This window comes from Gopherus flavomarginatus, chromosome 19 (genome assembly GCF_025201925.1).
Source record: "Gopherus flavomarginatus isolate rGopFla2 chromosome 19, rGopFla2.mat.asm, whole genome shotgun sequence".
Classification (NCBI taxonomy): domain Eukaryota; kingdom Metazoa; phylum Chordata; order Testudines; family Testudinidae; genus Gopherus; species Gopherus flavomarginatus.
In genome coordinates, this window is record NC_066635.1 from 940,349 (window position 1) to 966,961 (window position 26,613).

The 26,613-nt window shown below is 52.9% G+C and overlaps 1 protein-coding gene across 1 annotated transcript in view; it reads left to right on the forward strand.

Annotated features, from left to right (window-relative positions):
- Positions 1–261: 261 nt before the first annotated feature.
- MLXIPL (MLX interacting protein like) overlaps positions 262–26,613 on the forward strand; it is a 64,916-nt gene continuing 38,564 nt past the window's right edge. Inside the window, exons 1-7 of the mRNA XM_050929201.1 lie at positions 262–557; positions 14,609–14,715; positions 15,020–15,102; positions 15,957–16,046; positions 17,084–17,128; positions 19,241–19,439; positions 21,973–22,053. Coding sequence (XP_050785158.1) covers positions 262–557; positions 14,609–14,715; positions 15,020–15,102; positions 15,957–16,046; positions 17,084–17,128; positions 19,241–19,439; positions 21,973–22,053 — 901 coding nt within the window. The remainder of the gene's footprint in view (positions 558–14,608; positions 14,716–15,019; positions 15,103–15,956; positions 16,047–17,083; positions 17,129–19,240; positions 19,440–21,972; positions 22,054–26,613) is intronic.

Genomic DNA, 26,613 nt, shown 5'->3' on the forward strand with positions numbered 1-26,613 from the left:
CACCCTATAAATAGGACTCACAGGGACACAGCAGGGAAACTGCAAGCTTAGCAGGGAGTCTTAGAGGAGACAGGGCAAGCAAGCAAGGGACAGGCTGTGGGAGGGAAAGGGTGTGGAAGCAACATGCTGCCCAGGGGGCGTGGTGCACACTCACTCATTATGCTAATAGGCCTGTGTGGGGCAGCTGTGATGTGGGCTGTTTAGGTACCCAGACAGAGAGGTTTACTGGCAGGCGGCTACTTGCTACCAACACTGGGCACAATGGCTGGAACGCAGGTGGGGCTGCATGGACCATTCCCGGACCCGCAGGTCAGGTCGGGCACAGACTCGGATTCTGATTCAGACTCAGAGGGTCTGGGCACGGGCAGTGCTGGACCAGGCTCAGGCTCCCTGCTGCATTCGCAGGTCATCCACAGCGGCCACTTCATGGTCTCCTCGCCGCACAGCGACTCGGTGCCCCGCCGGCGCCACCATGGTACTGAGCCAGAGCCAGCTGATCCCCACACCATCGACCTGACCCTCACTCGGCTCTTCGAGTGCATGAGCCTGGCCTACAGGTGAGTCTGAGGATCCTTTTGCCCGGGACCCTTGGCTTCCCTCTCCCCTGGGATCAGTGATCCCCTTCCCCAGGATAAGCCTTCTGGCCCAGGACTCATGGGATGAGGAGGAGGGGGGACAGACTGGGGAGGCTGCTTAGGAATTTCCCCAACCAACCAGCCAACCTTCTCCCTCTTAACCAAGAAAGGAAGCAGCAAAGGCCCACAGAGCCCCATTTGGCTGACCAGATTCCCCGTCACCCTGCAGCCCTTTACAGGGCACACACTGGTGCTAAGGAGCTGCAAAGCAGCCACACAAACCCTTGGGGAAGGCTCCTGGGGCAGTAGGGTCACCCCTTCCCAGTGCAGAGCTGGCTTTGCTAGCTCTGGAACCTCCCCTCCCCCAGCGCTCCCTGGCTCAGGGCACATTCTAGGTGAGTGAGGAGCGTTCCAGAGGCAGAAAGGGGTATGGCTGTGGCAACTACATCCTGGCTGCCACTAGTTCCATAGGGACCCTTGGAAAGCCAGGTACAGGGTAGGGCAGATTTCAGGGCTGCCCTCAGTTGTGCCTGGGGCAGGAGGCTGAACGGAGCCCTGGTGGCTCTGGGATAGAGTGGTGCAAGCTTCAGCCCTGCACTCGGCACAGTGCTGAATTCAGCCAGCATTCACACTGGGCTCCTGCTAGTGCAGCCGGAGTCTGGGCATGGGGCAGAGGGGCAGGGGAGAGAAAGCCCTAGTGTTTCTGCTGAGTCTTTTCCCCCTCCCCGTCTCTGCCCTCAGCCAGCTGGGCACCCCACAAACCCACACCAAACAGGGATTACCCTTTTCCCAATCCCTCCCACTCCCTTTCCCACACTGGCTAGTGGGACAGAGGAGAATTTGGTCTTGTTTTGCGTTTTCCTTATTCAAGCTGCAGCCCGGCTCCTGTTCTAACCCGTTTACAGTCCCTCTGCACGTCCAGGCCTGGTCTCTGACCCAGGGGGGTTGTTCCCATTGGATCATTTGAGGAGGAGCCAGTTGTCTGCATTTGAGAAGCAGAGTGGGAAGCCAGTACTGTCACCTTTCCAGGGCTAGCTGTGCCTCTGTCCCTCACAGTGCACGCACCTCACATCTTAGGACTCCTGCCCCTACCTGTCTCAGGGCCCACATTCTGCATGGCAGGGGTTGCTACAGCTTGGCAGAATCTTGCAATTCTTCCGCTCTTAGACCGGGACATGACTACCCTACCCTGTGTCTACCAACCATTACTATCCTGCAGGTCCCACTGCATTTTGGACACCTGCAATCAGTAATACTGATCACCAGCCCTCTTCAATTATTTTTAATTAGTAACTGGAACAAAGCATTAGAGAAAAAAGATGATAAAAGCAAACAGGTGACACACATTTACTCCTACACTTCCCCACCCCAGAGATCAGCTTTTCTCTTTGGTTACAGGAGGAGACTAGAAACAACTCCTGTTCTCCTATCAAGCCCAGATGCTTCTGTAACCCAGGCTGGTGACCATTCACAGCATATCCTCTTGTTCTTCTCCCCACAATTGTCTGTGCATCTCTCAGGCCTCATCTACACACAAGACCTGCATTGCTTTATTTACACCCCTAGAGTTAAAGTGGTACAACCCCTTAGTGCAGATACACTGATACAGGTGTCAGAGTGCCTTATAGCAGTATAGCTAATTCCGCTTATTCTCTACAAGAAGACCTATACCAATGTACAGCGTCCTTATACTGGTATAGCTGCAGCCACACGAGCAGTTGTACTGCTATAACTATTTTGGTAACTAAAAAAAAATCACTCCTCTAACCAAAATAGTTATACCTGTGCAAAATCTGTGTAAACCTGGCCTACATCTTAGGAGTCAAGCACATCTATTGCATTTCGGATACAGATCAAAATAGACAACTAGTACAGGTGCTTCTGGCCACGGTTCACCCTGCAGTCACTTTTCCTGTTAGAAAATAGCTCCAGCAGCCTTCTTGTTTTTCTTTCAGAACAGCCCTGCAACTGAACATACTGAGGTTGAAATTGGCAGGGAGAAACCTTTGCATGTTAACACTGCCCCCCTTTTGTGTCCCTGTGGGGTGGGCCCTAACTCCATGATCACGGGCTCATTTGGTACTAATCTGATCTCATAGCCCCCAGCAGAATGATGGCAGATTCTGTGGCTTTGCAGTAGGTCAGTTTCTTATTAAAAGAGAAACTGGTGATGCAGACTTGGCAATTCCTGGTGTGATTTTCTGTTTACACAACTGCCCCGAATCCTGTTTCCCTTCATAGGGGGCCAGAACTGCACCCAGGCAATTGAACTTGCAGAAAGCCCAGCTATGGACTCACTGAGTCTTTGCTCCTGTTGCCAAGATGCAGTCCCCTTCCCTCATCCTTTGTCTTGGTCCCTTTGCTTTTAGAACACACTGTCTTCTCCTCTTTTCTGCCAGTGCCCTGGATGTTTTTCCTAGGTGCTGTGGAGTCACATGGCACTCATGTTCACAACGCTCTGCACGGGCTAGTTCACGTGGCCCCGGGCACCAAGCCTCCTCGTGAGCAGCTTGCTCTCACTGCTACACTCCTCAGCTAGACCCCAGCCAGAGAAGAGAGCATAATCCATTCTTCAGTGCACACCGCACTGTGACTGTGGCAGCCACCCCCATGGGGCAAACTCAGCCTGGACTCATTGGGCCCAATTCACTGCTGCCCTACACCTAGAGTGCTGATGTGCACATGTGCAAGGGGGAGCGGAGGGGTGGGGGGCAAATTTACCCCCACCACACCCCCTCCTGGCTGGATGTGGCATTGCAGCATGTTTTGCCTCCGTTTTACCCACCTTCCTATTGCTACTCCAGGGCAGGAATAACCTGGCACTCTGGGCAGACCACGTTACAGATGCCTGCCCCTGCTGGGGCTTCAGAGTGTCTTACCAAAGCCTGACAGAAATGCATAGAAACCAAACCTTCCACTCAGCTGGTAGCCACCTCACGGTGAGCGCCCCTCCGCTGCTCTAGGCTCTCCACCTGTGTGACCACAGACTTCTATGCCTCAATCAGTGCCCCATCCTGGGGCTGGCACACCTTCCTCTCATTCAGGGGTTCAGGCAGCTACAGCTCCACAGGGCCGCTCTCCTCACTCACGGTGAAGGAGCCAGCCTGCCTGTGTGCTCTTCTTAGCTGTGTTTCAGGCTGCCTCCCAGAGAACCTCGGAGGAACAATCTACTTCACCTCTTCTGGGTCTCCTCCCTACTGCTGGGCTCTTCAGCTGTTTATGGGGGGAGCCATCTCTCCCCAGCTGGGCTGTACTTCTAATGAGGCCTGGCCCACCTTCCAAACACAGGAAGACAGGTTAAGTGTCTTCCTGTTCAGGTCCATAGTAACTCTTTCACAGGGTCTGTGAGGTAAAAAGTCCAGCACAAGCTGTAAAGGGCTCCCAGTCTCATTTGTTAGCATTTTATACTTCCTTTGCACTGGTGTGAGGACAGCACAACATGCTGTGCACTGGAGAGGCAGGCCTTTGTGTCTAACCCTTTCCGTGGAGTTTCCCTAATCTCTCACATGCATTTCGTTAATGCCTTTACGTCCCGTCAGCACAGGCACACATCTCACCTAGAAACATGTTTAGCATCTTCTGCTAACGAGGCTGCCAGAGTTCAGCTCTGTGACTTCCAGGAAAGGACTCGGTAAACAGCACAGCACTGGGTCACGGTCGGCACTTTTCATCACAACAAGTTTTTAAGAGAAGCCTGTTCTGTTCCCCAGGACGAAGCTTTGCACCGACAAGCTGCAGTTTGGTAGACACTTTCCAAGTTTGGGATGAAAAGCCAGAAATGAAGAAATTTTTAATGTTTCTTCTTTAGGCAGCTTGGGCCTTTGCTATTTTTCTTCTGTACCAGGTAATCAGCAGACAAAGACCCATTCCTCAGAGCATAGCTTCAAAGGGCTCGGTTTTTGCATTACCTCTGCCACAGGATTCCCCAGGAAATCCACTTCACACTTATTGTCCCAAAACTCCATTCTGGTCTGGCACATTTTCACTATAACCTTTTGAACTCTTAGATCTTATATTTGTCACCCTAGAAAGGTTACACACAACCCCGGCCCACAATAATATGTACGCTTAATACAATATCCAGCTTCTCATCCACTGTAACTCCTAGGTCCTTTTCTACAGAACTGCTGCCTAGCCACTCGGTCCCTAGTCTGTAGCAGTGAATGGGATTCTTCTGTTCTAAGTGCAGGACTCTGCACTTGTCCTTGTTGAACCTCATCAGATTTCTTTTGGTCCAGTCTTCTATCTATATCCTATCCCTACCTTCCAGCATATCTACCACTCCTCCCAGTTTAGTGTCATCTGCAAACTTGCTGAGGGTGCAGTCCATGCCATCCTCCAGAACATTAATCTTATGGGGTTCCAGTGGCTTCTGTATAGATCATTTAGATTAATCTTTCTATCTACCTGATGGGACTCAGTGCTCAGTCTAGAAGATACCATCAGAGATGCTTAGTTTTGCAGTTCTCAAACTGGATTTGTGTGTCTAGAGATAACATGCTTGTTAACAGCAAAAATGTTTTTAAATAAACAAATAAATAATATATTGAGGTGAGAAATAACGGACCTCAACCCTATGGTGAGGCCTCATCTGGAGTACTGCGTCCAGTTTTGGGCACCACACTACAAGAAGGATGTGGAAAAATTGGGAAGAGTCCAGCAGAGGGCAACAAAAATGATTAGGGGGCTGGAGCACATGGTTTATGAGGAGAAGTTGAGGGAACTGGGATTATTTAACCTGCAGAAGAGAAGAACGAGGGGGGATTTGATAGCTGCTTTCAACTACCTGAAAGGGGGTTCCAAAGAGGATGGATCTAGACTGTTCTCAGTGGTAGCAGATGAAGAACAAGGATTAATGGTCTCAAGTTGCAGTGGGGGAGGTTTAGGTTGGATATTAGGAAAAAACTTTTTCACTAGGAGGGTGGTAAAGCACTGGAATGGGTTCCCTAGGGAGGTGGTGGAATCTTCTTCCTTAGAGGTTTCTAAGGTCAGGCTTGACAAAGCCCTGGCTGGGATGATTTAGTTGGGAATTGGTCCTGCTTTGAGCACAAACATCCTTGATATATGCCAGGCCAAACTCCCACAACCTCTCCAGTCACTGATCCTCCAGCTGCTGGAAGGGAATCAGGGCTCCCTTGAAGCCAAAAGGAAGCACCAGGAACTTAAAGAGCTGTGTTGGGGTGGCAAATGCCAATCTGAGCCTGGCACCTGAATCCAAAGGCATCTGAGTGAGGTCACTTGTGGTCAGGAATTGGCCTTTCCCACCTGGCCTGGTAGGACACCAGATGATTCTAGGCACGGGGTATGCATCCACCACAGTGACAGTTGCGACCTGTCTACAATCCCACAGCATCCGACTGGCACCAACGCACAGGGGGATGCCCCTGGAGTGTCTGACTGTTGGATCACCCCTAATTCCAGAATGTCAGTGATTTCCTCCTCTAGGCTCTGCTCTGTTTTCCCAGTAACCCCAAAGGGTGGACTCTTAGCCAAGGCTGGTCTCCACCCAGCGGACAGCAAAGTGATGCGTGTCCAGGCTTACTGGAAAATACCTGGTGCCAACCCTGCAGCACACCCCTGATCTCTGCTTGCTGTGCAGAGTTCAGTGATCACGGAGGGCTGTGGAGTCAGGGGAGGGGCAGTCCTCTGTTTCTGCCCCCAGATCTCTTAGAGGATCCTCTCCCTCCTCCTCCTAGTACTCGCACCCGGCCAGCGCTGGAGTCCTCGGAGCTGTTTCATGGTTTTAAAGGGCCCTTCCCAGGCAGCCTGGAGTTTATTCCACCACAGTGGAATGAGAACCAGCACTCAGTCCAGGCACATGTTGTGGTCAGACCAAGTCTCTGTTTCTCCTGAGTGCTCACTGGATTCTCCTGGGCAAAATCCAGTGGTTAAGTGAGTACTCCCAGAAGGCCAGCACGTACTGCAGCAAGGACTCCCCTTGGGAGAGGCTGTACCTTCCCACTCTGCCCTCATTAGGTTCAGGGGCCCCCATAATCTCCTCCCATAGAGCAGTTCAAAAGTGGAGAATCCTATGGATTCCTGGGGAACCTCCCAATAGGCAAACAGCTGGTAAGGGCACATTTATCCCAGCCAACAGGGGTTTGGTCCACAAAAATTTTCAGCATCATTTAAGGGTCCTATTAAATCTTTCATCAGCTCATTATCTTGGGGTGATAGAGAGGTGATGGTAAGTGCTGAACTCCATGTTTTTCCAATAGACCGACATGCAGGGCAGACATAAAGTTTGCCTCCTGGTCAGTCAAAACCTCCTGCAGAAATTTCACCCAGCTGAATAGTGCCAGCAAAGCGTCAGCCAACTTTTCTGCCTCTGTGGAGGATGGAGCTGCTGCCTGTGGATAGTGGGTGGTGTAACCTACTACCACCAGAATAGCCTTTTCCTCATATCCTGGCCCTTCGCCACCTTCTAGCAGGGGTTACAGGACTTACACTATTTTTTCACTGCCTCACAATCCCCAGGCCAGTGTGAAACATGTAGTAAGTGCCGCTTGGCGCACTATGCATGTGCCTTATGGCCAGACTTATGGCAATAAAAACACCTTAGCTCCCTGGGTTCCCTTTTTGGGTTTGCCTCCCATCCAGGTCTGGATCTAGCCCATTCTCCCTTCCCGGGATGTCCCCCTCTGGGAGGGCCAGATTGGGGTCCACTTTGTGGCTATCTCCCTTGATTTTCCTCTTAGATCCAGGCCTGCTATCTGCGTATTTGTTGTTCCATTCCCCAGCTATGGTCATATCTCTAGTATCTTGGTCTATTAACCATTATTTCAGGCCAGAGGGGTAGAATCGAGAGAACTGTTCTAAACCCATTAATTCACCGGCCTCATTGACTCTGGTAACCCCTTATCCAGTTCCCCATTTTCTTACATAACCCCTAATTTGAGCTGAAACCTCAGCATAGGTCATGTCCCCTTTTTTCTAAACTCCCCAAACCTTTTCCTGTATGTGTCAGGGGTCAGTTTAAACTTTTGCAACAGAGTTTGTTTACATTGCTCATATTCTATATAGTCCTCTCTATCCAAAAGGGTGAAAATGTCTAAGACCTTTGTCCCTGACAGCAGTGGAGCCAGATACCAGACCATGTCCTTCTGCCCCACCTTGTTCTATTCACAGCCCATTTCAAAAGCATTTAAAAACACGCCCATGTCATCTCACTCCTAAAGCGAGGAAATAATTTGGCATCTATGCCACGCACCATATGGGAATACAGGTGCACTTATCCTGAAACTGGGACACCAGGGATTCTATGTGTCCACCCATTCCCTCTTCTAGTTTCCTGATTCTCACCACAATCACTAGGGCTCTGCTCTTAAATGTGTTGAACAGTCCCTGAAATATTGGAATGTATTGGATGCAGTGGTCACATGTTATCACATTTCAGACAGAGAAATGCCATTGAATTGAGAGTAAGGCCTCACTTCGCTTGGCCAACTATATTTACACAACATACTGCTCTATGTGTACAACATAGAGGGAGAGGAAAAACTCCGGCATACATAGGTTCTTATTTGGGCCCCATTACTGTAGTTTCTGTGCACCTCTCCATCTTTAACACAGACACAGAGCAGGGTAGGAAGAACAGATGGGATGTGGAGGCAGAGAGACTAAGGCCATGTCTACATTAATTCATTAATGATCTGGATGATGGATTACACCCTCAGCAAGTTTGCGATGACACTAAGCTGTTGGGAGAGGTAGATACACTGGAGGGTATGGATAGGTTCCAGAATGACCTAGACAAATTGGAGGACTGGGCCAAAAGAAATCTGATGAGGTTTAACAAGGACAAGTGCAGAGTCCTGAACTTAGGACAGAAGAATCCCATGCACTGTTTCAGACTAGAGACCAAGTGGCTAAGCAGCAGTTCTGCAGAAAAGGACCTGGGGATTACATTGGATGAGAAGCTGGATATGAGTCAGCAGTGTACCCTTGTTGCCAAGAAGGCTAACGGCATTTTGGGCTGCATTAGTAGGAGCATTGCCAGCAGATCGAGGGAAGTGATTATTCCCCTCTATTTGGTACTGGTGAGGCCACATCTGCAGTATTGCATCCAGTTTTGGGCCCCCCACTACAGAAAGGATGTGGACAAATTGGAGACAATCCAGTGGAGGGCAATGAAAATGATTAGGGGGCTGGGGCACATGACTTACGAGGAGAGGCTGAGGGAACTGAGGTTATCTGGTCTGCAGAGGAGAAGAGTGAGGGGGGATTTGATAGCAGCCTTCAACTACCTGAAGGGGGGTTCCAAAGAGGATGGAGCTCGGCTGTTCTCAGTGGTGGCAGATGGCAGAACAAGGAGCAACGGTCTCAAGCTGCAGTGCAGGAGGTCTAGGTTGGATATTAAGAATAGGATATTTGGCTATTAGTTGCCAAAATAGCTCAGTCAGGTGTGCAGTAGACTGAAGATCTAGAAGTCCCTGGTTCAATCCCAGGCTTTGGTACATTGCTTGGGGGTGGGGAGAGGGATAGCTCAATGGTTTGAGCATCAGCTGGTTAAACCTAGGGTTGTGAGTTCAGTCCTTGAGAGGGCCATTTAGGGATCTGGGATGAAAATCTGCCAGGAGATTAGTCCTACTTTAAGCAGCAGGTTGGACTAGATACCTCCTGAGGTCCCTTCCAACACTGATATTCTGTGAAAAACTAGGAATGGGTTCCCTAGGGAGGTGGTGGAATCTCCACTTTTAAGACCTGGCTTGACAAAGCCCTGGCTGGGATGATTTAGTTGGGGTTGGTCCTGCTTTGAGCCCTAATCTTCTATGACACACTGGGGCACTATAGCAGCATAGCTACACTGCTGTAGCTATGCCTCTGTAAACCCATAGTGTAGACACAGACTACAGCCAGGGAAGGGGTTTTTCCATCATTTTAGGAGCTTCACCTCCCCAAGTGACTATAGCTAGTTTGACCAATTCTTCTGTCAGTCTAGCTGCATCTACACTGGAGTTTATGTTGGCATAGTTATAGCACTTGGAGTGTGGATTTCAGCAAACTAAATTCTAAGTGTAGACCAGGCCTGAGTAACTTGTCCAGAGTCACCCAGGAAGTCTGTGGCAGTGCAGCAAATTTAACACTGGCCCACACTTCCTTCCTGTGTAGGATACTAAATATGTGCATCGACGAGGCCAAGGACGAGGGGCCAGTAGTCACAACAGAAGATAACTAGGGCATGGACATGTGTTGTAGTTGTGTGGACAGGAAGAAAGGGATGGATTTTGGGGATGGGAAATGCAGTGGGGATGTGTGTAGGTGAGGAAGGGGGTTTGAAGATGAATCCAAGGTTGTGAGCCTGAGAACCAGCAAGGATGGTGTCTGCTGTGACAATGGTGAATAGACAGTTTTAGGGGAAACAATACAAAGCAGGGTTGTGGCTGTGGTTATCTTAGCTGAAGGATATGGCAGGGAAAGAGGACAAGATGAGGATCTGGGACAGGTCTGCAGAGGCAGCTCAGAGAACCACCAGCATAGACCCGAGGAGGAATGCTAACAGTTTACTGCCATAGCTACAGGGTATTTCAGGGTTCTAAATGCACCATGGAGCCTGCACTCTCAGGGGTGCATGGGGAGGGCAACCATTAGCATTCCGGGTCTCTCAATGCACCTTGAGGAGTGTTTGCCCTGGTGCCAGGATGTGAGCCCTGGACATGGCGAGAGCTCTCTGCAAGGGGAAATGAGGTACTAATGGAAGGGGTGCCCCTTTGTTACGCACTGGCGGGGTGTTTGTTTCAGGAGAAACAAATACAGGATTCAGGTGGAGGATCAGGATCAGCAGTTGAACAGGCCTGTGGAAGGCTGAATTCTGAGGCCAAGGATTTATCATGTGACCTGACAGCCAGGCCAGGCTGAGGTGGCTGCGTGTGTGACTGGCATCATATTTAATTGAAGTGGCATTTTATCCCAGGAAAGCAGTCAGGAGGGCCTAGAGGAGTCTTGTGCAACTCCACCTTGTCCATTCTCCCAGAGACCCAAGAGCAGGATGGTCTCTACAGTGCATTGCTGGCTGCTTTGTCTGGTCTCATTTAAATGGCTCAGGTCCTGGGGTTCCCGCTTCCCTTGGGAGATTGTTCCCCAGGCTCCTGGATCTCCCTGACAGGAAGGAAGATTTTCCTGATATTCAGCCTAAATGTTCCCTTTCTTCATTTCATTCCACTTCTCCTTGGTCCAGCCCTGAGCCCTAACCTGATTAATTCCTGCCCCCCTGGTATTCATCCCCATCACGTGTGCACAGATCACATTCCCCACCCCATGTGAAGTCATTTAGCCAAGCTCTGCAAATCTAGTTTTTCACTCTTCCTGCAGTCCCTCCATTTTTGTTGCTTCTTCTCAGAGCTCCTTCCCAGCTGTCTGTATTTATCTAGTTTTGGGAGATCCTGCTTTGAATGCCATATTCCAGTGGCAGTTGAACCAGAGCCACAGAGAACCACCAACCTGTCCCCTACCTGGTCTGTGATGTGATGTCTCCAGGTTTTCCCTGGGCTGGTCACGCTTACATTTCCTCTAATCGCTACCTGCTCTCACCCTGTAGTCTCAGGCCAGGGTCTCTCTCCCTCTGGTTACAGCCTTGCATGGGGGAGTCACTTGTGTGTCACAATGGTTCTCGTTCTGTTTCCTGGCCCTGTTTCTGGTCCCTCTGTTGCTCCTGCCTCCCACGCTGTGCAGTTTGCACCAACATTTTCTGAGTGTGCCTGGGAAAGGGCTGTGGTGTGGGCAGGGGGCTGTTGTGCTTGTGCGGTTGGGGGTGTTTTGGAGGGTGGGAGGGGTGCATGCATCGATCTGGGCACAGCTGAAGTTAGTGCTGTGTTAGGTCTCAGTGACATTGCTGCAAACTCCATCCAGGACCCTCCTTCACTGAGCTGCACTCAGGAATAATCCTCAGACTTGGCACTTTTTGACCATAGATCCCCCCCACCCCAAAGCTCCCCACTTCTGTAAGTACGTTGGTCCCCATTTTACAGGTGGAAAACTGAGGCACAGAAGTTAAGTGACTTGCCCTAAATCACACAGTGAGTCAATGGCAAAGCTAGGGATAGAAACCCGGAGTCCTGTGTTCCAGTTCCTTCCCTTTTCCATTATGACCTTATTGTTGTGCCTATTCCCTGGGGGCTGGCACTTCCTAGGCACCTAGATACATTTCCCAGCCTGGCTGAACTGACTCTCAGTGCAGGGTAATGACACCATGGGGAACTGACCATCTGGCTTGAAAAGAATCCCAATCATTTCCCATCTCAGGCCCAGGCCATGAAGGGGAAGCTGCCTCTGGACCTCCATGACATGCGTGTGATCAGGAGTTGAGGCTTCCCTTTCTGAGTTTCAGGTGGCTGGTCAAGTGGCTCATCTGTTTCTTCAAGTCCTGCTCCCCAGCTCAGCTGCGCTCTCCTCCAGGAGTTGTTTCTGAAGGGGTAGGGCTGTCTTCAAGGGTGGATCAGGGAGCAAAGATCAGCCTGATGAACTTGACAAATGATTACATGATAATTAATGTTGGGAAACAACATAAGGATAATTAAGCCCTAAATCCATCTCCCTCTTCTGTCCATGTTTCTAAGGGGGGGCTCCGTGTCCTGCCACAGGGAAAGAAGCTGGCACCATGTCCATTGTGGGCATAGGGGATTCTTTAAAGCCTTTTGCATAAGGGTGAGTTGCTATCTCTTTAAGGGGTCAAAGTTCAGCACTTTTGGCAGTGACTGAGCCTGGGTAACCTTGGCCGGCTGGCACTGGCCAAGCACCCAGGAAATTCTGCAACTCAATTGGCTCACCCGCTTGGCACTGGCAAGGTGTTTGCTTTGTAGCTCTGGGGAAAGTTCAAATTCCCTGGTGATAGCAGTTGCACCCCTCTGTGCACTTGTCTCCTGACCGCCTGATCCCCCCACCCACAGCTTCACAGCCCTTGATGGGCACTCCAGTGAGCAGGTGGCACTCACACCATCAGCACAGGAGCTACCCCGAAGTATAACCCCACTGCGCTGGTCCCTCTGGCTTTGCATTGCCACTGGACATTTGCTCCTCTCCAGTGCACCTGCCCTTTCTCAGTCAGCACCCAGGCTTATCACACCCTGGGCTAGAAAAGGTCCAGGCAGAGCTGAGGGTGGCCATAAGCTGTTTGCTTTCTCACTGTCTTTTGTTCTTGTGTGGGAAGGAGCAGCATGGAACATGGAGAGACCCCACCACCCCTTCCCTAGTGTGTTCATAGAGAGTGTGTGTGTGGGGGGGTCCTAACTGTACATTATAAACTCCCTCTCCCCTTAGCAGGGGTGATGGTGAGAGACCCTCCTAAGGGCTCACAGGCACACACCTCACTGTGCTAGGATTGGGCAGCACCTCTGAGGAGGGGGAAATCACAGGAAGCAGCCCCACCATACAGCCAGCGGATACTGAGTAGCTCTAGTGTGCCCAGCCTTCCAGCAAGGGTGCACCGCCAGGAGCTCCATATGCTGGAGCCTTAGAAATCCCAGGGGTCTCCTGACCTCCCTCCAGGAAGGGGTTCTAGATGCATGTGGTTCTTGCAGGATCCTGTTGTGCCCTCTGTCAATGACACAGTCGATGGCCCTAGGGACACTATGCAGAACTGATCATAGACACCATAGGCCAGGTGTTCAGAAGGACACGGCATGGCAGGTGCATGCTGGATGCTGAGCTCTTCTGAAACTCGGCTCCTGGAGCCTAGGTCACAGGAAATAGATTTCAGAGGAGAACATGCAGGAGGAGTGTTTCGTAGATTTGAATATACAAAGGAGAAAGCTGCAGGAGCAGCCTGCCTCAGGGCTCTCATCTTAGTGTGTCTGGCGGGACAGACTTTGCTCCCATGACATTCCCATAGAGACACACCAGGATGGTGCCTTCTCAGGCCCGGTCAGGACACTGCACGCGGGGGCAACTCTAGAAAGCTAGTGGGATGCTGGGAACAGCAGGGTGTGTTGCTCCCACTGCTCTGTATAAAGAGAGGATCCACGCCTCCTGCTTCTACATCCTGTGCATGGGAGGAGTCTCTGGAGAAACTGAGCTCCGCCCCCAATGCCAGACAAAACATAGCCTCACCTGCTTGCAAGGGACCTTTCCTGGGCTTGTCCCCAGAATCCTGAATGACATCCAGAAGCTAAAAGAACTCCAGTTCAGATCCCTGGCATCACATGCTCACTTCAGCTCGTGGCCCTGCCCAACTCAGCTGTCCCATACCCCTAGCCCGGAAGCCTGCCCTGCCCCAGACCTGGCTGTCCCATACCCCAGGCCCCGGCTCCAGAGCCAGCCCCTCCCCGGGCCTTGGCACACTCTTGCTGTGCACAAGCAGCCTGGAAACCCCTGAATGAAATTACACTTGGGGTGACCGCCCTGAACTCTGGTACCAGACATGGTCTCCCAGGGTTGCGGCTGCCCAGCTGCTCTCTGGGCTGGAAGTAGATGTGCTCTCCTGAGCCCGGGTACATGGATTAGTGTAATGAGGCTGCCAGCACCGCAGGCCCATTAGGGGCACACAGCCACCACAACAAGCTGTAAAACAAACACGGCTGCCTCTGGGAGCCTGGATACCGGGAGAGAGGGTGCAGGCCAGGCCCTGGAAGCAGGGAGGGGAAGGGAAGGGAGGCAGAGAGCAGGCCTAGACCCAGGGGAGGCAGAGATGAGGGGGAGCTTTTGAAAAATCCTAGCTGCAGATCTTCAAGTAATGGCCATAGATCACCACCAATGGAGCTGCACAGACTTTGGCAGCGCTGAATGGACACAGCCCAGTACTGTGTTCAGCCCCAGAGCAGTATGCAATCTCCGGCTGCCCTGTAGTTTCTTTTGGCTATGTACCCACATATGTACCCACAAACCCAGGGTTTGTGAGGCACCATTACTGCTGGTTTATAGAGCCCTGGAAACTCCTCTGATGGACAGTGCGGCTAGGACCAGCCATCTCCCATAATAGAATCACAGAATCTCAGGGTTGGAAGGGACCTCAGGAGGCATCTAGTCCAACCCCCTGCTCAAAACAGGACCATCCCCAACTAAACCAATCTCACCCCGTCCCTCTCCTGTGCGTGTTTCAGTGGGAAGCTGGTGTCTCCAAAGTGGAAGAATTTCAAGGGTCTGAGGTTGCTTTGCCGAGATAAAATCCGCCTCAACAACGCTATCTGGAGAGCCTGGTACATCCAATGTGAGTACACAGCCCAGCTGCCGTGGGGCCGGGCCCTGAATCCTCCCCAGGAGGGCGGACCTGTGGCTCCGAGAGCCTGGCCCTAGTCTGGGAGTCCTGGGGGAATGACTCTGGAGAGTGGGAGAATTCTCTCCTATGGTAGGGGCAGGGCAGATATTCACCCTGAGGAGGGACTCAGAGGGGGTGGGTGACTGAGTGAAAAGGGCAAGTCCTCTCCCTGGATGACGTGAGGGAAGGGGCAAGGCCTGTCCCTGGATGGCATGGGGGGGGTGACTAGACTCTAACTCGAGCCTCTTGTGGGCAGATGTGGAGCGGAGGAAGAGTCCCGTGTGTGGGTTTGTGACCCCCCTGGAGGGCTCCGAGGCGGAAGAGCACCGGAAACCCGAGGTATGTACACAAGGGCTCTTCCCAGCCACATGGGGGTAGGGTGGGAATAGATCTAGAGCCACTTGCTGGCGTCTGGGCTGAGGGTCTCTACTGGTCTGGCTCTGACAGGCTGGGGGCAGTGAGGGGGCGGTGGGGGCTGTTTCTGCAGTTCCCAGGGTCCAGCATACAATGGCTTCTCTTTTGGCTGAGGTAAACCAGCCCTGAGGCCAAGCGCCCAGATGGGAGCCACATTGCACTCCCGCAGCTGGGGAAGGGGATATGTGTGTGTCAGGCCTGCCCCAGCAGGGGATGCTGTGGGGAGGAGGCCAGAGCACTGACTGAGGGGGGGGGGCTCCCGGCTACGCCAGCCCAGCCTCCCCCAGCAGGGGTTGCTGTGAGGAGGGGGCAGGAGAGCTGGCTGATGGGGGGGGCTCCTGGCTATGCCAGCCCAGCCTCCCGCAGCAGGGGACTTTGTGGGGAGGAGGCAGGAGCGTTGGAGGGGATGGGGCTCCTGGCTACGCCAGCCCAGCCTCCCCCAGCAGGGGTTGCTGTGGGGAGGGGGCAGGAGAGCTGGCTGATGGGGGGGGCTCCTGGCTATGCCAGCCCAGCCTCCCCCAGCAGGGGACGTTGTGGGGAGGGGGCAGGAGCGCTGGCTGAGGGGGGGGCTCCCGGCTATGCCAGCCCAGCCTCCCGCAGCAGGGGACTTTGTGGGGAGGAGGCAGGAGCGCTGGCTGAGGGGGGGGCTCCCGGCTACGCCAGCCCAGCCTCCCCCAGCAGGGGACGCTGTGGGGAGGAGCTCTGGTTGTAGCAGGAGCTAACACCCAGGTGCTGGCTGAGGATGCCCGTGACCTATGTGCTGGCTGTGTCCTTGCTAGGCTGTCGTGCTGGAGGGGAACTACTGGAAGCGACGGATCGAGGTGGTGATGAAGGAGTATCACAAGTGGAGGATTTACTACAAGAAGCGAGTCAGCATCTCCCTTCCCCGCGGTGCTCATTGCTTTGGGGCTGTGAGGCCAGAGCGGGAGACTCCCGGGTGGCGGGGCCCAGACACTACAGCACTGGGCATGCTTGACATGCCCAGATCCTGAGCTGGCCCCTGACAGACAGTGGTGGCAGCTTGTTGGGAGCTGAGGGCTGCACCTGTCGCTGTGTAGGGCGGATTGCAGATGGCCCCTTGTCTCTGATAGAGGGCAGACCTCAGGTCTCAGCAGCCTGGCACAACTCACTCCCCAGACCACACATGGCCTGGCCTGGCCTGGCTTGCCTGCAGCAGGATCCTGGGGCTGCGATTCGCTGGGCGCTGATGGGCCCCATTGCCCCCATCAGCCACCCCAGGAGCAGGTGACCTGGGACAGAATGAAAGAGGGAAAATCAGCAACCAGAGTTCTGCAGTAATCTGCCGGCACCAGGCAGGGCGGTGATGCCACCCACTGGTTGTCTTAGGTTCCTGGTACGTGCCCTGTCTGCAGAGTCTCCCATTTTGAAGTGCTGCAGTGGCTGGCTGTGTAAGCCAGGAAGAGCAGCTGCTCCCCTGGAGGAAGGGTCTCTCATTCCCTGCTGCTTACCTACTGGAGCCAGCGTTCCAGCAAGACAAGGGGAGGATGCTGCCAGGCACCTGTGATATCCCCTCTATTCCCTGGGCAGCCCTTGCTTGATTCTCCTGGGGTTTGGTGAAGGAAAGGATCAGAGCCTTTATAAAATAAATATGCCAGTCACTTGGCCAGTGCATGAGGTCATGGTCCTGGCCAATAATGGGGGCTATCCATGCTGAGGGTGGCCAGAGTGTCTACTTTGGGGTGCCAGGGTACAGATGCCACCCTACAGCACTGCCCTTTGCCAGGGCACACCACATCGGGGCTGGAGACCACTGCTGTCTCGTCAGCCCTGCCCAAAGGGAAGCGCCATGGTGCCCTTGTTGGCTGCTTGGGGTGCACTGCCAACCTCGCCCTGGCCTGGCTCCCCCATCAGAAGGAGGGGCTGACAGGCCATGTTTTCTGTGCAGCTTCGAAAGTCCAGCCGGGAGGGTGAGATCTCCAGCCCGAAGCAGGTGAGTGCCCTACAGGGGTGAGGGGCGGCCCTCCGCAGGAGGAAGTGGTGGGAGGAGTGGAGCTTGCTCCAGATCCCCAGCATTGCCAGCTCCCATGGTTTGATCACTTGTCTCGTGGTACTTGGTGTTTTCTTAAAGCCCTAGCGGCTGGAGTCTGGTGATTACACTAGCATCTCAGCTTTGATGTCATTTAAAAAGTAAGTTTCTAGCCCTCATGGCTCTGTGAAAATGCCAGAAAGTGCCTCCAGAAGGCTCAGATCCCAGAAGGCAGGTACCACACTCCCCAAATACAGTGGTCTTTTCCAAAGGGCTCCTGGCTTTTAAGCCAGTCTCGTGACTTTTTGGGACCCAACTCTTTGGAGTTCATGGGCTGGAAATGCTGGAGCCTCATCTTCACAGTTGGAATGTATGAAATTAACAGGCGCAATGTCCTGGCAATGAGGGGTTAAATAAAGTCCTGTGCAGGTAAATATTCATTTGGTTAAAACCACTGAGCTGGCTTGGTTGGCTAAGCCCCCTACTCAGCGCTGGAAGGGGAAGCATTTCTGCAGCTTCAGAGCTGCCTTTGGGAATGGTTTGAAACCTGGCCAGCACCCAGGGGCCAGCATGCCCCTCCGGGACCCAGCTGGAGCACTGCTTCACCTCCTGGGCTGAATTCAGCTCCAAGAAATGGGACCTGAAATGGAGAGAAGAGTCCAGTTCTAGACTCCAGCCATCCTGCCCCTGGCCCCACCCTGCCTCTCTGAGCATGGCATCCTTGCCATCAAAAGCAGAGAAGAGACATGCCTCAGCTGGCTGCACAAGCCTGCCAGGTCTAGGAACTGGAGAGAGAAGTGGTAGAACTATGGCAGACCCCCATCGTGTCCCCCAAAAGAGGGGATTCAGACCAGGGTCAGAGAGAGCTCGAGGCCTGAGTGTGTGACTGGGAGACACAGTGGCATTCGACAAGTGTCCTTTCTGGGCTGCCACGTCCCCATTGTAAGTGGGGCTGTGAGGATGAAAGGAGACTTGTGTTGGTAAATGCAAATGTAGAGCCCTTCACATGGGCTAATTGTGCTCCCCAGACTGGCTGGCTGTGGGTCAGAGGGGGCTGCTCCTTGTCTGTAAATGTGGTCGGGAGGGACCGGACAGACTGTATGTTTGTGGGTAATCAAAAGGCTGGGGGCGGGTAGAGGGGTGATATTGTTCCATTTGCTGCCACGGTTGGATGAGAGCTGGGCCTGAGCTGCAAGGTCTCCTGGACTTGGCTCTGTGGTTTGAGTTTGGACCCTTCTGTGTCTGGAGTCAGGCGAATGTCGAGTGACCCTCATTCCAGCACTGATTCCTCTGGGTCCGGACGGCACTGCAGCCAGCTCTGCAGGTCCAGATTGTCCCGTCCCACCCTGCAGCCCAGCTGCCTCCAGGAGGGCAGTGGCTGACCAGCCCCACACATTGGATGGCTCCACTAAGGCAAGGGAGGGGAAATGGTGGGATTCCCCCAATGCCCCAGAATTCCAGCTGAATGCATTTTGCTCTGACTATCCCAGACTCTCTGGGTTTAGACAGGGGACGTGAACCAGGAAAACTTTCTTCAGGGAGAGGTCTTGGGTACAGAAGCATAGCAGCCCCGCCTGCTGAGGAAGGCTCTAGTACAGGAGTCATTTCCCATCGCAACATGCAGCCATTTCTGGGCTAAGCGAGGGCAATTGTTCCCGTGCATAGCTACACCCCAGCACTCTCGGGCAGGCAGCAAAGGACCGATGTCAGATCAAACTGCAGGGAAATGGGATGGAGCGCAGCAGAAGGTCCTTGCCAGAGTTTATGTGTGGCCAGGGCAGGGAGGTTAACAGCTCCCACCCCCCGGATTAAAGGCTCCCTGAGGACTGCAATGGCTGTGAGGGCAGAGGACCTGGAACCAGCACCAGCCAGGTGGAGTGAGACCAGGGGAGGCCGGGGGCTGCCAGGGAAGAGAGGTTGGGTGGGTGCCTGAGGAGAGGGGCTGGGGGAAGCTGGGGGCTGCCGGGGGAGAGGGGCCAGGGGGCTGCCAGGGGAGAGGGGTTGGGCAGGTGCCTGGGGAGAGGTGTGCAGGGAGAGGTATCTGGGGGGGCTCCTTTGATGAACTGTCTTGTGCAGGATGAGGGTGTGTGGAAGCCATCGGAGAAATGGTGCAACCAGCTGTTCTCTAGCGTGGTGCCCATGCTGCTGGGGGATGAGAATGAGGAGGCTGGAGGGAGGCAGCTTTTTGACCTGGACAGCTTCCTCTCGGACATCTCAGATACACTCTTCACCATGACGCAGTCCCCCTGCTCCCACCAGATGCTCCCAGAAAACGGTAAGTCCCTCAGACCACATTCTCAACCATGAACCTCACAGGCCAGGGTGTGTAGCTGAGGGGTTCTGCGGGGAGTCCTGCCCTAGTTACATTAGCTTCTTCACGTTTTCTTAGCACCCTCCCCACCCCCAAACGAGGCACTCTGATCCTGCCCTGCGCTAGCCAGGCCTGGTCTCCGGAGCAATCACCCCAGCGTGGCTCCTTCCAAAGCAGCCAGGTCAGGTTAACGAGGTGCCACAGACAGTGCCCACATCCTTTCCTCCAGTGCCCTGCCCCCACCCGGCAACCCACGAGCCATTCAGGCGGGCAGGGGCAGCACTTCCCATACGTGCAGCAGAGCAAACGATACAGGGTGCTAGTCCCAGGAGCAATGGCCCAGCACTAATAATAACAACATACACTTCCAGAGTGCCTTCCTGCCAGGGGACCTCAGGGCTCCACTCAGCCACCACGGACATACAGCCCCATCTGGGGTGGAATGTGGCCATTGTGTACCACTGCACAGCAAGGTGGAATGGCAGGCAGAGAATGCCATGCCCTGCTGAAAGTGGGCGCAGTGTAAAGCATGCTGATTGGTAGCCTCTTTGGTAGCCCCCTTCTCCCCCAGTGGCCAGGGCCATGGGCATGTCTCAGGAGGTCAGTGGGAGAGGTGGGGCTGAGACAGGAGTGTTCCCTAGCAGCTGCTGTAAGAGCCCCAATGGGGCAGAGTTCCAGGAAGGGCTTCAAGCTGCCAGAGCTTTACAATGGAGGGAGCAAAGTCACTACTGGCCCTGCAGGGAGGCAGTGTGGCCTACAGGCTGGCACACTAGGCTGGGACTCAGGAGCTGTCAATGTTCCTTCCCCACTCTGAACTCTAGGGTACAGATGTGGGGACCTGCATGGGAACCTCTAAGCTTAACTACCAGCTTAGATCTGGTTTTGCTGCCACCACCCAAATTATTTATGAGTTATTTGGGAAACTCTGTCTACCTCCCCTGCAGAATATTTTCCTCCCAAGTGCTATAAGCCTTCCCGGAGTAGCCCTGAGAGACTTCTCCACCAAGTTCCTGGTGAACACTGATCCAAACCCTCGGATCTTAAAATAAGGAGAAATTAACTATTCCCCCTCCTTCCACCCCCACCAATCCCTCGTGAGTGCAGATCCAACCCCCTTGGATCTTAAAACAAGGAAAAATCAATCAGGTTCTTAAAAAGAAGGCTTTTAATTAAAGAAAGAAAGGTAAAAAATCATCTCTGTAAAATCAGGATGGAAAATAACTTTACAGGGTAATCAGATTCAAAGAGTCTAGAGGAACCCCCTCTAGCCTTAGGTTCAAAGTTACAGCAAACAGAGGTAAACCCTTTAGCAAAAGGAACATTTACAAGTTGAGAAAACAAAGATAAACCTAACACACCTTGCCTGGCTGTTACTTAAAAGTTTGAAATGTGAGAGACTGGTTCAGAAAGATTTGGAGAGTGTGGATTGATGTCTGGTCCCTCTTAGTCCCAAGAGCGAACAACCCCCAAAACAAAGAGCACACAAACAAAAGCCTTCCCCACACCAAGATTTGAAAGTATCTTGTCCCCTCATTGGTCCTTTGAGTCAGGTGTGAGCCAGGTTACCTGAGCTTCTTAACCCTTTACAGGTAAAAGGATTTTGGTGCCTCTGTCCAGGAGGGATTTTATAGTATTGTACACAGGAGGGCTGTTACTCTTCCCTTTATAGTTATGACAGGAGCCCTGGGTGCTATTCTCTGCTGCTGGGTGACCTTGGGCAAGTCACAACCCTTCTCGTGCCTCAGTTTCCCCAACTATAAAATGTGTGTAATGACACTGGCCCCCTTTTCAAATGTGCTGAGACCCGTGGCTGAAAGGTGCAGGATAGGGGCTGGAGTTTATTGTTAATATCTCCCCTTCCAGGGCAGTTGTCCCCTGCCACATCCTTTTGCCTGGCTGAGCCCTCCCTGCCTTGTTCAGGGCAGGTCCTCTCCCTCCTGCTCCAGGGGCCCTGCCATCTCAACCCTCCCCTCCTGCCTGAGGGAAGGAGACTCTCCCACCAGAATGCAGCCCCCCTCCTGGGCTTCTGTCTCCCTCAATCAGCAGGAAGAGGGGATCCAGCCCCCAGGGCTGGGAAATGCCTTCCATCCCTTGTGCAGATGATGGAGGCTTCAGGCCATGGGAGGAACAGCAGGGGATTCTTGGGGGGGAGTGGAGGCTTCAGGCCAGGGGGGAACAGCAGAGGATTCTGGGGGCCTTCAGGCCATGGGGAAGAGGGGGCTGCCCAGCATTAGCGATGGAGCAGGTGAGTTCTCAGCTGCCCCCCTTTTACTGTCTAGTGGCACAGATACATTCTCTGCGAGGCCATGAGGTGAACGGTCTCCCAGAAGAGCCCGATAATGGGGCAGGGCAGAGAGGCAGGGCAGGAGGCTCCTTGAGGGCTAACAAACTGGCAAGAGTGAGCCAGGGAATGTGGGGCACAAGTGGAGGACTATGGGGAGCAGGAATCAGGGACCAGGGAAAGGGAAACTGATGGGCTGGTTCTGCCCTTTTGCAGCCTACACTGGGAACGCCGACATGATCCAGCCAGGCCTGACCCCACTGCAGCCAAATCTTGATGATTTTATGGAAATCTCAGGTAGGAGCCAGCCCTGGCAGAAGACAGTCTGTTTGTGGAAGCTGGATTTGTGCAGCGGGGATGGGGACGCATGGCCCATTTTCCCAGTGCCTCAGAAAGTTTAGCCACAGTGGCCTGGAGCTGAGTACTGTCCCCTGGCCTAGCAACAGAGGGGGCTGACAAATGGCAGTGGGTAGAGCTGAACGGGAATCTGCGGGGCCCCTGGAACTTCACATCAATGAGCCGAAGGAGGGGAAGCAGTGGCACTGCGGTGAAACAACCCAAGGGTACTAAGGTGGGGGGAGTTGCAAACAGAACAAGGACAGAGTATATAGCTGGTCCTGGGGAGCCAAGCTGCGCTGGGGCAGGAGGGCAGGAGGCCAGGTCCTGGGGAAATGAATTTCTCCAAATGTAGCTCTCTTTACAGGAATGTGAAACCACAAGGGGGTTTGGCTGCAGACAGAGGAAGGAAAACTCTCCCCACAAGAAAGAGGAAATCTCTTTGGGGCGAGCAGCTTTCTGCTGTGCTGCCAGGGCTGGGGAGCGGGATGGGGGAAGGAGCCTGGGGGGGATGGGAGGGAGCTTTCGGAGGGGCCCCCTCGTTGCCCCTGGAACTCTCCTGTCTGCCCCTGCACCCCTGGGCCATTGAGACAGCCTATGTCTGGCTGCATGGGGGCTGGGTCCCCCCAACAGGACCCTCAGAGAACTCTAGGTCACTGTGCATGGTTCAGGGCCCGGACAGAGGTGCAGCCCTGTGACAGCTGCTCCTTGCAGCTGAGAGGAAAGGAAGTAGGATCCTGATGGTGGTCCCCAGGGTATCAGGTCCTGATGGAGCTGGGCAGTGATTTGCTGCCAGGGGAGGGCAGTGACTTAATGCATATGGTGGCTGACCCTGCAGGGGGCTGTTCCTGCATCCCCTGGGCAATGCCATCCTCCCAGTGCTGCTCATGGAACCAGCTTCCGCATCTGGGGGTTGGGCTTGCAGGCAGGTCATGGGCCACCTGTGCAAGAGAGGGAGAAGGAAGGGGAGGGGGCACATCCACTAGGTGATGGGCTTCTCCATCGCGCTCCAGCAGCTCAGCCCCCAACTCTGCCCCAGAGAGAGAGGCAGTAAGGCCAGACTGGGCCACTGGGCTATGGGGCAATAGTTAATGGTGGACTTGCCCCATGATGCTCGCGCCACCAGCTCTGCAAAGGGGAACAGCCTAACCTGAGAGCAGGGGTGCAAGGGCTTCTAGGGGGTAGGAGTCATGGGATGCCCCATCCGGAAGGAGGGGCAGGAGTGTGAGCATCTGGGGGCCTCTGCCTCCACTGCTGGAGCGGGGCTAGGAGGAGAGAGGCCGCGGAGGAGGCTAAGAGAGCATGGGAGGTGAGAATATGCAGGCAAGAGTTTGCAGGGGGAATGGAGACAGAGTCAATCCATGAAAGCTGGACTAACGGAAACGCAGCTCTAGAGACTGGTGAGGGAGAGCAGAGACTCCTGCTCACAGCACTGCAAACCGGGCTAGAGCGAGACGCTGAGCAGCACTGAGGAGGGGGACAGGGAGCCAGGGGAGGAACACAAATAAGAGATACAGCTCAGGCCCCTCTGCACCTTTTTTTGGCCGTGGGGCAGCCCCATCTCAAGGCTCCAGCATGACCCCTTGCCTTTGATGGGCCCAACCTGTCCCCAAACCAACCTGCAGCTTTGGGCTTCAGCTAGGGGGAGTGCCCTAGGTGTGAACATGGAAAGCGCCCAGCCAGCACAACCTGTTGAGCTCAGCAGAGGTCAGTAAGAAGCTATGTAGAGGGCCAGTCACTGGCTGCACAATATCTCGCAAGCCAGGGGTGGCTGTCCTAGTGGAATGGCCTGGGCATCGGCACAGCTCTTGTGCCTGCAGCTTCGTGTGGGCTCAGGGCTGACCTTTGAGGAGGCTGGTTGGCCTGGGCCTCCTGGAGCTCTATTGCCAGTATCCACTTCCCACTTTCCTCCTTGAAAGGAAACAAGTGACCTTGCATCATTTGGCTGATGGCTGATGCAAGACCAGACGCTGGCAGAAAGCTGAGGCTGGGACGGCAGACGGTAGCGCAGCCTGCAGGTGCATTCCTGGGGCGCCCTGTGGATGAGCCAGACACGGAGGAAGTGAATGCAGATTCTGCACTCTTACACCACTTCCTGCAGCCCTGCTTGTTGGAGACACTGGGGATGCCCCACTTCTGGCCAGCCCCCCCTAATTCGTTTCCTACAGCACCCCCTGAGGGGAAAGGTCAGGACTGGAGCAGCTGGAAGCTCCCCACGGCCAGTGTTCCTGCAGCCAGGAGCTAGGGCTGGTGGGAAATTTTCTGCTGAACTTGTTTTTCGATGAAAAATCGGGTTTTCAGCAGAATGCTCCTGAAGACTGTCTGCTTTCCATGGAAAATTCCCACATCACTGAGAAACAGAACTACCTCTGTTACGTATAGCACCATGGTACCTCTTGGGAATTGTCGTGTGCATGCCTCACACTCCCATTCTCCTCCGTGGGCCGTGGTGTCTGACTTCATTGCTCATGCTGCACTATGGGCAGGGAACCTGAGATTCCTAGATTAGAAGGCCAGAAGGGATCCCTGGATATGACCTGTATAACACAAGCCATAGACCTGTCCTGAATTAAATCCTGGTTGAACTAGAGCAGAGCTTTTAGAAAAACATCCCAGATGTAACAATTGTGAATGCTCGAGAATCCACCATGACCCCTGGTAAATTGTTCCAAAGGTTAGTTACCCTCACTATTAAACATTTGCACTTTATGTCTAGACTGAATTTGTCTAGATTCCACCTCCAGTCATTTTATCTTGTTCTGCCTTTGTCTGCTAGATTGGAGAACTCACTAGCAAAGTTTTATTCCCTGTAGAAGTACCTAAAAACTATGATGGATAGATTGAACTCCTTGATTGTGTCACTAGAAGGCAGGTTTTCCAAACCTTTAATCATTTTCATGGCTCTTCTCTGAACCGTCTCCAAATTAGCAACATCCTTCTTGAGTGGTAAATGTCAGAACTGGACACAGTATTCCACCACTGCCAAATGCAGAGGTAAAATAACCTCTCTTCTCCTACTTGAGATTCCCCTGTTTGTACATCCCAGGATCACATTAGCCCTTTCGGCCACCGAGCACTGGGAGCTCATCTTCAGCTGATTATCCACCATGACCCCACATCTTTTTCTGAGTCCCTGCTTCTCAGAGTCTTTTGTCCTGTAAAGTATGGCCTACATTCTGGGGTCCTAGATCGATGTATGACTTTACATTTGGCCAAGTTAAATTGCATATTGTTTACTGCATTCAGCTTACCAAGTGATCCAAATCACTGTGTATCAGTGGCCTGTCCTCTTCATTGTTTACCGTCCCCTCTAGCTTTATGTTGTCTGCAAACTTCATCAGGGATTATTTTGTTTTCTTCCATGTCACTGACAAAACTGTTAAATAGTGTAGGGCCAAGAACCAGTCCCTGCAGGACCTCACTGGAAACACACCTGCTCGATGATGATTTTCCATTTCCATTTACATTTTGAGCCCTATCAGTTAGCCAGTTTTTAATCCATTTAATGTGTGCCATGTTAATTTTGTATATTCTGATTTTTTAATCAAAATGCTTTGCAGTTCCAAGTCAAACACCTTACAGGAGCCTAAGGATATTACATCAAGCGGAGTGCCACAAGGGTTGGTACTGGGGTTGATTTTGTTCAGTATCTGCATTAATGATCTGGACGATGACATGGACTGCACTCTCAGCAAGTTTGCAGATGACACTAAATTGGGAGGAGTGATAGATACGCTGGAAGATAGGGATAGGATACAGAGAGACCTAGACAAATTAGAGGATTGGGCCAAAAGAAATCTGATGAAGTTTAACAAGGACAAGTGCAGAGTCCTGCACTTAGGACAGAAGACTCCCCATGCACTGCTACAGACTAGGGACCAAATGGCTAGGCAGCAGTTCTGCAGAAAAAGACCTAGGGGTTACAGTGGACGAGAAGCTGGATATGAGTCAGCAGTGTGCCCTTGTTGCCAAGAAGACTAACAGCATTTTGGGCTGTATAAGTAGGGGCATTGCCAGCAGATCAAGGGACGTGATCATTCCCTTCTATTCAGCATTGGTGAGGCCTCATCTGGAGTACTGTGTCCAATTTGGGGCCTCACACTATATGAAGGATGTGGAAAAATTGGAAAGAGTCCAGTGGAGGGCAACAAAAATGATTAGGGGGCTGGAGCACATGATTTATGAGGAGAGGCTGAGGGAACTGGGATTATTTAGTCTGCAGAAGAGAAGAACGAGGTGGGATTTGATAGCTGCTTTCAACTACCTGAAAGGGGGTTCCAAAGAGGATGGATATATCATTAGTTTGATGGGAGCTATTTTCCATAAACCTGTGCTGATTGGCATTAATTATATCACCCTCATTTACTTGTATATTAATCGAGTCCCAGATCAGCTATTCTATTATGTTGCCCACAATTAATGTCAGGCTGACAGGCTTGTAATTACCTAGATCATCCCCTTTATCCTTTTGAAATATTGGCCCAACATTAGCTTTCTTCCTGTTCTCTAGAACTTCCTCCA